This window comes from Xenopus laevis, chromosome 9_10S (genome assembly GCF_017654675.1).
Source record: "Xenopus laevis strain J_2021 chromosome 9_10S, Xenopus_laevis_v10.1, whole genome shotgun sequence".
In the NCBI taxonomy this organism is placed as follows: domain Eukaryota; kingdom Metazoa; phylum Chordata; class Amphibia; order Anura; family Pipidae; genus Xenopus; species Xenopus laevis.
Genome location: NC_054388.1, coordinates 75,011,295 through 75,023,327, shown reverse-complemented (window position 1 = coordinate 75,023,327; position 12,033 = coordinate 75,011,295). Strand labels below are relative to the sequence as shown.

Genomic DNA, 12,033 nt, shown 5'->3' with positions numbered 1-12,033 from the left:
TCACACGTGTGCAGCAACCTCTTAAATAATCGCTTTGTTTGGGCTGACTGAAGAAAAGCTTCTTGCAGCATCTGTCTAAACAGTGTCCCAAGTAGGCACATACTGTATGCCCAGAAGGTCGGCACCAACTCAATTGACAGATCAAATCTGGGCATTTCAATAGCATATAAACCCTACAAAAATTACCATATTAACCAGGAGAGTTGTAGAAATGAAAAGTTTGATTTATGTCATGCTACATTTTAACTGGCAACTGCAAGATCAAAAAAAAACAAAAAAAACAACAGGCTATAAAGGATTAAGAAGAAATAAAGCATTTCTCCAGTATGGATGCTCCTATGCCAAATATTATTTTGTAACACTCATCATTTCGTTTCCATAGTTTTGCAAAACTTGCATTAAGTAAGAAGCAATTTGCCACTGCTCCTCTGACAATGTCTACAAAGCAATTCCATTTTCCTATCCTCTAATCTTTAAGTGAATTGTATGAGAGAAAAGGATATATGTTATAATATATACTATGAATTAATTACCAACAGCTGGTAACTAATACAAACGGTACCACCAGTATACTAAACACCCTGTTATATTTTGCTTGCAAATACTTTTTGCTTTGTAGAACAGAAAGCTACTGCTGTTCTTCTATAAGATGCCGCACAGGCGTAATCAATGTAAATAAATGTGTTTCAGATAGGAACAATATGTAGTTCAGCTCAACTTACACTCAAGCAATTTTTCCTCTTTTTGTTCAGGACTACATTATTAAAAATAACAACATCTACATTTCCCATGTGTTGCTTACATTACTTTTGATTAATTACACATGTTTTCACAATACAGATGGAGACATTTAAAAGGATATCTACTTGACCATGGCCTGAGTTGCTCTCACCTTTACATAAAGGAGAAGAAAGTCTCAATCACTGGGAGTTCCAATAGGTGATTGTAATCATCTACCTGATACCCCATTTCTGGTGGCAGAAAACTGCTCCGGCCCAGGGGACTTTTCAGCAAGCACTGTGGATCAATCATCTTCTTCTTCTGCATTTATTTAAAGTACAGCTTTTCACATTATTGCACACGCACGCCCGCACAGAGAAAAAAGAAGAATGCTTTGTGTTGTTCCCTGAAAAGCTCCCTGACCAATATAGTTTGTCATTACAATCATTAGGGGGTGCCTAACATTTGGCACTCTGCAGTGATTGAGACCTTCATTCTCTTTAAATGCTTATCCTACGAATAGGATAGTTGGATTAATGGATTGGGGTCCATATGTCCTGTGAATCAGTGGATAGAATATAACCTGTGCTTGGTACACCCTTAATAGTATTTAAGAAATGTTGCTACATAAATGAGGTGATAATATAACCAGTTACCAGGAATGATGACCTGCAGTTATCTTGTTAATCACAGTATAAGAAAACACAAAGTCCAATCTTTGTTTCAATGTGCAGAAAAAAAACCCATAAGATTCCAGTGCTGCTGGACACCAGTAAGTGCATAGCAAAGGGACAAAGTGGAGTACCCTCTTCAGACACGTTGGGGCGTCACTTGAGGTAAGTCTGGATTTTAATGACCCATGTCCAGCTGAAGTGTGCTTCACTCTCCCAAAGTTTGCTCCCACGTGTATTACAGATCATTTAACCACAAAGATAAGAAAATCAGTGGCCTTGATGGAGGGGGTGCACAATGATGCATTCATCGCTCTTTGCCCCTCATTCTGTACACAAAAGTATCTTGAATTCCTGCTACGCTTAGATATGGGACATCATTCTGAAGCCCCATCCATCATAGGTGACACCAGAAATCCAAAGCTGAGTTAAATTATTAAAAAAACAACAAAAAAAAAAAACAACCACCACTGAGTGATTTGTAAAACATACTGATTAATAATTGTCTTGCTATTATTAAATATTCAAGAAGGCATCTTAAGTAGAAATGCACAGAATTCCAGTGTTGGGCCCTGTCAATGCTCTAGCAGCAAGATGACTTCCAAAAAATTGTGTACTTCAGTACGCTACCTGATATGTTCTATTATGTTGGCTGAATAATAAGACTGACATAGAAGTATGTATGCAGGAACACTTCACAGATATACTTATCTACTTAAAGAGATACTGACACGTTCCTATAAAAATCATAGGAACGTGTCAGTGCTGCACCTGTAATTGTTCCCTGCGAACCTGTGTGCAGCAGAAGGCTGACACCACTAACAGATCTTACGCGTTGCTTCAATGACACTGGGCTGGAGCGATCCTTCCATAAGCTGAATTCCTCTTTTCATTCATTATCAGCCTATGGAAGGATCGCAATGCCCCCAGCCCAGCGTCACTGAAACGGTACAGAAGATCAATTACCAGGTGAACGCAGGTTTGCGGGGGTTGGGGGGCTTTGCGGGTAACTATTACGGGTCCATCATTTACTTGATACTGACAAGTTCCTATGATTTTTATAGGAACGTGTCAGTATAGCTTTAACCAAGCTTACAATGTTTCTGACTGACAATTCACAGCAGAATATTCTCATAATCAACAATCAATAAGTGTTGAAGATATGAGAATATTGTGTGATTATGTTATGAGCTGGTCTACAGCAAAGCTGAAAGTCACACACTTATCTCCACAAAAGAATCCAATGCCCGTAACTAATAGCATCAGACAGAGGGAAATAAGCTTTTGGAGGACTGAAAACACAATATACAGTGAAAGCAGCCTCAAATCAAACACTCTCTAAACACTGTCAAATTAGCATTAACATCTTATTCTAGTCTTCTAATATATATATATATATATATATATATATATATATATATATATATATATATATATATTTTTATATATATAATATAACTGGTTTATAGCTCTAGAGTTCCAGCTCTCGATGGGCACCAACTAGCAGGCTTTTGTCACTATTCCAGTGATTACAAGTGGGTGGAGCTGCACTTATCTGATGGAATGTGGCAACACTGGTTATACTATACAAAATGCTCTCAGTAGAGACTCATAATTCATAGACAAGGAACAAATCTGAGGAATGAACTGCTCAGGAACTGAGCAGATTCTATATATATATATATGTGTAGTCTACAATATAAAAATATGGGAGGCAATAAAGTTGTTTTAATAGGTTAAGTGCAAGTATGTGGTGCCAAATTAGGGCACAAGTGAGCCTCCGGTATAGACTGGGTCAGAGACAACTCTCCTGTAGCCAGTTACATCTAGGCATGTGCAGCTAGGGGTGGCTCACAAAATCATGGGGATGGAATAATGCCAAGTTATTTCCCTCTACTCACAATAAAACAAATTACAGTAAATTGACAAATCCACCATGTGGTTTGATTTAAGTTCCCTAGACAACAGATACTACTAACACTGGATAAATGAACCCGGGTAAAATTTCAGTGCCAAACGAAGCCATTGATTATGTAAGGATAACAGTATGTTCAATAGTTTAAGATCTTTGTAATAGTTGGTTATGAGACGTTGTAATACGTTTGCATTAGAAGGCTCAAACCCTTCAGGTTGTTTTCTAGTTTGCCAAAGAACATAGACCTGTCAAATACTCAATAAAAGTAATGACCATACTGGGGAGTAATGGGTGCACCCTGGATCCCCACTGCTGTGTCAGCAAAATTCACTTAATCTTCAATATAAAGGGAAATAGTAATCATGATTATGGAAACAATAAAAATGTGATTGCTGCACAAAATTCCAGTGCTAGATTAAGAAAAATATGATTTTTAGGTATACCATATGTAGCTGTAGAATATTTAAGTTTATCATTCCAACAAGGCATTATTACAGAACTCCTACAGCAGGGGTGTCTAATCTAGGCGAAATGACTCAGGAATTGGGATGGATCACTGCTACTTGTAGCAGAAATTAAAATGCCTACTTCTTGCCAAATGTTGCTTCTTTCTGACACTATTTACAATGTACCATGATGGGCAATGTCCAGCTAAAAGGACTGCATTTAATACAGTTACCAACTGCTGGAAGCACTGCTATCAGCGCTGGTAAAACCAGCAATTAAACTAGGTAACAATGAAGATAAAAGTAGTATTACATGTTAAAAAACGAAAAAAGTTAGGAAGCACCTAACACAATGATGAACGGTAGGTATGTGTAGATACCTACTGTAAAAACTCACATATACATTGGTTCATCTTTTAAAGTGCTACTAAGATTTGAACATCCTTTAAAACAACCAAAGTAATAACATATGTAAAGCTGGGTGAGTCTCAATAAGTGGCTGGTCACATTAGCTCCAAATAGTCATTATTATTAAGCCAACACTAATGAACATACAATTAGAAATGAAGAAGAATTACCCAATCCTCACTCCTGTGTAATGCTGTAAAATTAAATTGTCCTGGCAGATGGGTTTGTGATGGTCAGACACTACCAGTAGAAAATTTGTAATGAGCTGCCTACCCCCAAACCTTTTTGTGGCCAGAGACTGAAAATACAATGGAACATGGGTAATATTCCATGCTCTGTTTTCTGCTTCCATTGTAAGATTAAATATTATTTTGTTAGGTTGTGGAAATTTGAAATTAGCTTTTTTCTGTAAAGGTCAGAAACAATAAGTAACGTGACTGAAAATGTAAAAAAAAAAAAACCCCAAAAACGAATTCGACAAAAAGTGAATCCTTTACATTACACCTAATGACTGTCAGGAGAAAACATAAGTGCAGTATTTCTTCATGTGCAGTTCTTCATAATAACCCAGTCCAATAATGAGCTATTGAAAGGGGTGCTCACCCCGAACAATGTGAGAAGAGAACTCGTAGCGGTCCTGGCTCCTGTGGCCACAAATGTTGCACTCAAGTGGGTCCCTGTACCCATGGCAGCCCATATGGATCGTATACATGACATGGTCAAGAAATAGCACCCGACAGTGCTCACATTTAAATGCTCTAATTTGCTCTCCTTCACTATTAAAAACTCTGTAGACATCCTTGGAAGAACCCAAGCTGGACTTGGTGGCATCCTGTGCTTTGCCATCTTCCTTGGGATACATGGGACTTTGCTTTCTTTTTGAATTTAAGGCATGGTTGCCCTGGTAGGATTGCTGGTCCTCGTGGCTGCTTTCTGAGTCAGTAGTATCAAGGCAGCTGTTGCTGGGTGATGCCTCTCTCTCCTGAGGGTGGTTCTTTGGTCTGATAAGGGAGATTGGGCCATCCATGTTGTTATCGTTGCTGTCTGATGTCTCTCTGCTGGTGGGTCTCTCCAATCTGGCTGGATGATAGACCTGAGAGTAAAGTGAACTGACAATTGGTGGGACCTCAGGTATGGCAGCTGCTGAGTGGTGTATGAGAGGCCGCAGTGCATCTGCTCCCAGGTATGTTATAGCATTGTTAATAGCCTGATCCATCATTTGTGACTGAATTATTTCTGCCTCTTTCTCATAGGTCATATCAAAGTGCAAGTCAGGATATCCATATCTCATGAGCTTCTCACCTGGAAAGTAAAAAAAAAAATTCAAAAGAATATATAATTTTCAACTTAGAAAGAGAAAATCTACATTCTATACCATCTGTTATAAGTTTGTGAATTACAATACAAACTGTTCTGTCTGTAGCCAATTTGTATGACCACTTATTAAATCTTCAATGCCTGCTTTCAGTCTGTGGATACCAATCCATACAACATGTTCTAAAAGCAAGCTATATCTTACAAACACCTTGTATACAACCATTGTTCTTATATTCTTTAAATGTCTTTATCTTGTTGTGTTTTTCCTGTTTTGTTAAACATGAATTTACTTGACAATAGATGCATAAACACATTTCTTGGAATGGCCAGGGGTTGCTCTAATTGGAGTCAATGTAAATCATGAAAAATTGCACATTAAAGCTGTATATGTCCTAACGTGACAAGCAGACAGTGTGCTGCTAGTAACACTAACCACAATTAATCCCTACCAGTTTTCCAGTGAACACAACGGACCAAAATAATGGTCAACTAAAAATGGATGAATGTTTTAACTCAACAGATGGAAGAAATGGCAGCAGATATCACAGTTGATAAATACATAGTAAGAACAACTTTTTTTTGTACTGCAAAACATGCAGCTAAGAATTGAAGGCTACCCGCCATCCCTCACACACTGTCAGGAAAATGTGCTAGTTGAAACTGGATTCAAAGTAATATTTACACAAGTCTAATGTGAAATTCACATAGGAAAACAACTGCCAACTGGTTTCTTCAGTTGTAGAATATGCAAGCTTTTGATATGGTTTCTTAGAATTTGTCAGTTTTACAGCAAAAATACCTCTAATGTTAAAAGCTTCACTCAAATAAGAATAAAAAGGGTCCGAACTGTGAAACTATTTGACTTGTTCAATTGTGGAGTTAGCTGCATAGCACTGGGGGCATTCGTTTACACTATATTCAAAGAAGGTAACCATTATATGGTCAGAACTTTGCCTTTATGCAGGACATCTATGTAAAACCAACTCAATCAAAGAAAAACTTTAATCCTGTTCTACAGTTTCATAAAGACCTTGAATACATGGTCTGGGCACCTAAGGCTAGGGCCACACGGCGCGATTTTGCCGCGATTCTGCGCTGGGCGAGTTGCGAGTCGCTGCGGTTTTTAAGCCGAAATAGCTTTGTTAACTTTGGCGCTGGCGTCAATGCAAATCGCGGCGAAATCGCTGCGCTAATTCACACGCGGCGATTCGTTTTCTATTGTCGCCCGAAGTTGCCTCACTGGGCGTTTCCGGGCGACAGTAGAAAAAGAATCGCCGCGTGTGAATTAGCGCAGCGATTTCGCCGCGATTTGCATTGACGCCAGCGCCAAAGTTAACAAAGCTATTTCGGCTTAAAAACCGCAGCGACTCGCAACTCGCCCAGCGCAGAATCGCGGCGAAATCGCGCCGTGTGGCCTTAGCCTTACAAGGAAGGGAACATAGAATGAAAGATGAAGATTAGTAATGCATGCATGAATGCCCTTAGTGATGGAGGGAACCAGGGCAAAATATATATATATATATATATATATATATATATATATATATATATATATATATATATATATATATATATATATATAATGCAGCCTCTCACATTGCTGCACTCAATCAGCAGCACTGGGAGCCTCCTCTCAGATCATACCAAACAGCAGGTCTTTCAAGTCAAAGTGAGATGTGTCAGAGACAAGTGAAGGGTTAAGCTTTGCAGTGCTATGTGTGTAATATCAGCAATTTCATTTTAATATTGCAGAAAGGGACTTTCCCTGCAGCAGTATCTGTATTTTAGGTGTTTGGAACATGTAAAAAAATGGATGCCATTTCCTCTCATAGGAAGTAGTGGTTTTGTTGTACTGAATTTGTATTTTATTTACAATTTCTAAGGAAAAATACAAAATCAAATTTAAAAAATACTTATTTTTTGCGTAGTAGAATGTTATTTGCATTTGTACGATAGCCTTAATGTTTAACACAGATAGCACAAATAGCAAATAGCTCTGCTTGCTCCTAGTTTATTGCTTCTGAATGCTGCACCCTAAACCTGGGAGCTGGCAACCTCTGGCCTCTGTGTGTTATTATACTCAACTTCCAGCACCCTGAAGACCTTTGGCTGTGATTTGGTTGCAAGCAAATGTATCTTACTAACAGCTACTGGTTGACCAGCCCTGTCTTTAACATTGGCTATTATCAATATATATAAAGGAATTCTAAGGAGAAAAAAAGTGATGCTTACCCACAAACTTCTGTGGGGTGGAGCTCTTACGCTTCCCAATGTTGCTGGCAAGTCTCTCTATAACAGCCGGTCTCTCAAATGGCATTAGAGACATGTTGTTTTCCATCATGGTCTCTGGATTCTTACACTCGTCCATAGGAGATGCTACACAGAACCAAAATGTCACGTCAGATTGACACTCTCTTATTAGAAGAAAAATGCTAAAAGGATTTCTTGATAGTTTCCATCAAACAAGACGCAGATGTCTGTTGATATCCAGTAGCTGATAAGCTGCAGAGTCGGACCAATAACTACTCTGTCACTATGGAAATTAGCCTTTTAATACATGGAATGCATTCTGCCACCTCTGCCCTTTTTAGGGCAAAAAAAAAAATACTAAGTTGCAGGGAAATTTAGTAGGAAGAGGCTCATTTACTGACATACCTTAACTATCAATAGAAAACAATTTCCAGGAACGTCTTCCCGCTGGACCATTGTGCAAAACAAGAATTGCCAGCAAAGGGGGCATAATGCACCACAAGTACAATAGTCTTGTGCAAGTTAAAAAATGAAAGCATGCATGCATGATTGGTTACTATGAGTTAGTGCTCTGGTACAACATCTGTATCTTTCATTTATACCTGCTTGTTCAGAAATCAAACTTAACAGAACAGTAACGTCAAAAACTGAAACTGTATCAAATTATAAAAACTGTACTATAGTGTTGCGCTGGTAAAAGTGGTGCGTTTGCTTCAGATTACTATAGTTTATATAAATAAACTGCTGTCTAGACATGGGGCAGCCATTCAACGTGGGAAAAGGCAAAATGATTTTAGATAGCAGATAACAGCTAAAACACCATTGTATTCTACAGGGCTTATCTGTTATCTGCTATGTAACCTGTGCCTTTTCTAAAAGGCAGCACCCATGGCTACACAGAAATTTGTCTATATAAACTAGTAGTCTTCCTAAAGCGATTGCAACATTATATATGTTAATAATTTTTAAACACTTCCACTTTTTGGCGTTACTGTTCCTTTAATCTAGCTGAGCACATACACCATTCAGAAACTAGAATGTCAATTACATATCTTACACCAAAACCAAAGGTTGGTGACAGTTCATATAATTTCTATACTTTTGAAAATATGGTATGTATCCAACTATCCATGTAACATGGACTACTCACAGTTTCCACCTGCTTTATGTTTTGCTATTGGCTGTTAAGAGGCCAACAGTGTGCTGAAGGTGCCCTGTTGCACTCTCCTGATATCTCCCATATTTATACTGTGTTATTGATTGCAATATTTACAGAAGTATTATAGACTTACTGATATTAATTAGGTAACAAAAAGGAATTACAATAACCTGGTTAGTAAGGTAAGTGAGTTCCAAAACATTGAGAAATAAGAGATTGGTTGCCAGGATGTAATTCACAGAGGTGCTCCTTGATTTAATACACATACTATATGATAATGTAAAAACTGTAAAATGCTAATATCCTCTAAATAATTTAACAATCTTTAAAGTGAGAGTTCAGTGTAAAAATAAAAACTGGGTAGATGGTATGTGCAAAATAAAAATGTTTCTAATATAGTGACTTAGCCAAAAATGTAATCTATAAGGGCTAGAGTGACTGGATATCTAACATAATAGCCAGAACACAGATCAGTGGAAATCAAGAGAGTTGAAAAGCAGGAAGTAGTGTTCTGGATTTAATGTTACACATCCACTCACTCCAGCCTTTATACATTACATTTTTGGCTATTTGCACAGCCAATCTATTTACCTGGTTTTTATTTTTATACTGAACAATTCCTTTAAGCTTGGAATCCCTTATTTGTAATATATGACTATATAATTTAGACTTACAGTACTTTATTCTGCAGCAGAATAACACCATGCTGCAAAACAGCACAAAGCAATACACAAGTATTACTTTAGTATTCTCTGCACCGGGCAATTAATATTCGGTAAATTAATAAGAAAGGGGCCATGAAAACTTTTGTCTAATGAAAGTCCCAAAACAGTTTGTAAATTACAAATCTGTTTTGCTTTCTTGCATAATACATATTTCTAAAAATATGTATAATTTTTAAAAAACAAAAACAGTGCATATGGATTAGGGATGCACCGATTCGGCCGAATCATTTGCATAATATTTCGCCGAATACAGAACCAAATCCTAATTTGCATATGAATATGCAAATTAGGGGTGAGAAGGGGAAAACATTTTCACAGATTTGGTTCGGCTGGGCAGAAGGATTCGCCTGAATCCGAATCCTGCTGAAAAAGGACGAATCCTGGACGAATCCCGAACCGAATCCTGGATTCGGTGCATCCCTAATATGGATCACAAACTCTTTTGAAACGCACTCTCAGTATAACAAACTCTTACCCCTATTGAGAGCAACACAATCCTTGCATTTGCACTTAAAAGTGATAGTGACACTACTTTTTAAAATATGCATTGAACATTAAAAGGTACTTATGTTGTTTTTGTAAGTAATCTATAGTTTAAGTTCCTAAACCTGACTGTTTTGCCAAACTGACTGTTCCATCTCAGCCTGTCAGTTTAAGTTTCTAATGGTAATGGACTCTTATAGACAACCACGGGGAGTCAGATGGGTAATGTAAAAACATCCGGAAAATACTTTATGGCAAAATTATAAGTAGCATGCAAAGCCAATAGTATGATAGATATTAAAAATGTATAATTGCTGTTTTCAGTATCTCTTTAAGAGTCTAGGACAATGGTGGAGTCAGTGAAAAAGTTAATGTTCCACAAGCGCTGTTTGTGAACAAATTAAACAGGCACATATTAGCACATCCCCTATTTTCTGGCCTTAAGGGTAGGACTACATGGCCGATTTCCGCACGATCCGACGCGCTGCAAAAAAAATGCAGGAGTCACGTTGGATGCGACAGAACTAAGGAAAGTAATGGAAATGACGGATGAAGTTGCAGCGTTGATGCGAAGCGACACTACTGTCGGATGCAGACGCTGCGTTTTTGCACAGCGAGTCGAAACGCGCGGAAATCGTCCATGTAGTCCTACCCTAACTTAATCACCAGTGGCCATTTTTCCTTTAGGAATCAGAAGTGGTGTATTTGCCCAAGCAGAAATGCACTGTATCATGCAATCCTGCACCATTACTAATAATTGTTTTTATACACTTACAAGCACATATAGAACAGCGAAGAAAAGCAAGATTTTTTACCCAAGTACTGGGTAGCACAACTCCCAGTATTCTCCGTCCTCCATTAACTTTGAAAAGCTGTCAATGTAGATAAATCCTCAACACCTAAAGAATGTAATGTGCCTGTAATGGGGAGGGGGCATGGATTCCTATTAATTCCCTAAATTTCTTTGCTGCTGATGTAGTGTGGCATCCCTAGCTGCACTATAATTCAGGGGGTGACTAAGGATGTTTCTGTAGTTATACTACAGGACAGATGGACGTTTATAACTTGGGATTCCTTGTGTACATTTGACTGTTTACCCAGACATATGGCAACTGTACTCACCATGGTGCACAATACCTTGGCCAGCCTCCATCCCTACATTTTGCAAGTAGTTGTGACACCGGTCCTTGTGCTCCTCCAAAGAGCTCCTCTGCTTGTAGCTTCGGCCACAGTAGTTGCACTTGTGAGGTTTGCCGACTGCAGAAAGTGAAAAGAATAACATTTTCTATGACTCTACTTCTCAAACTCTTTCTCAGAAATTCACTATGGGATCCTATTTGAAGAACAACATAACTTTTGGATATTAAGTTGGTTTATAATTTTAGTATTGCTCATAAAAAGATAACAATTGAATGAGTATTAGTATGCAGCGCTGCTCTGGCACCCATAGAGAATGTAAAATCTTCTTTGATAAATATGTTAGTTCGTGAGCTCAATCCTGATAGTCAGGCAAGTGTTATTAAACAAGCCTGGGAGCTTCTAAACTAGATGAGGAAGAAATGCAATGATTTACACTCGCCAGACAATTAGGCTAATAGGCCCCATTTACAGTGGCAAATCACATAAATTTTTTTGCTCAAGAAACAGCAGTCAGATTGCAGGGTGTGAAACCAGCTCACACTAGGAATGCTGCTGGACAAACACTCCCTCACCGGCAGGATTTTTGTTTTCCTTTCGGCTGGGTTTTAATCCCTCAGGGATATTGCTTAAGCAAATCTGAGAGAGATGACACAGACATTTTATTATACAATTTTTATTTTTCTGAGCTTAAGTGTCCCCTTGGGTGTTCTGGGCTGCAGCTGCTAAGTGGTGCTATGTCAAAGCACTGCTTTTATGACAAGGCCCTTGGCGAGAAAAGATACAATAATGCTATATTAAA

General features: G+C 38.2%; 1 protein-coding gene across 7 annotated transcripts in view; it reads right to left on the bottom strand.

Annotated features, from left to right (window-relative positions):
* The window catches only part of ikzf2.S (IKAROS family zinc finger 2 S homeolog), a 56,110-nt gene that overhangs the window by 1,519 nt on the left and 42,558 nt on the right, over positions 1–12,033 (bottom strand). For 4 of the 7 annotated variants that reach the window (XM_018238949.2, XM_018238953.2, XM_041578038.1 and 1 more), the window contains 3 exons: positions 11,217–11,351; positions 7,710–7,853; positions 2,793–5,462 (listed from right to left, as the gene is read on the bottom strand). In XM_018238949.2, coding sequence (XP_018094438.1) covers positions 4,744–5,462; positions 7,710–7,853; positions 11,217–11,351 — 998 coding nt within the window. In that variant the 3' untranslated portion in view covers positions 2,793–4,743. Of the gene's footprint in view, positions 5,463–7,709; positions 7,854–11,216; positions 11,352–12,033 lie in introns of all 7 variants that reach the window. The other 3 variants (XM_041578040.1, XM_041578042.1, XM_041578039.1) reach the window with 2 other exon arrangements.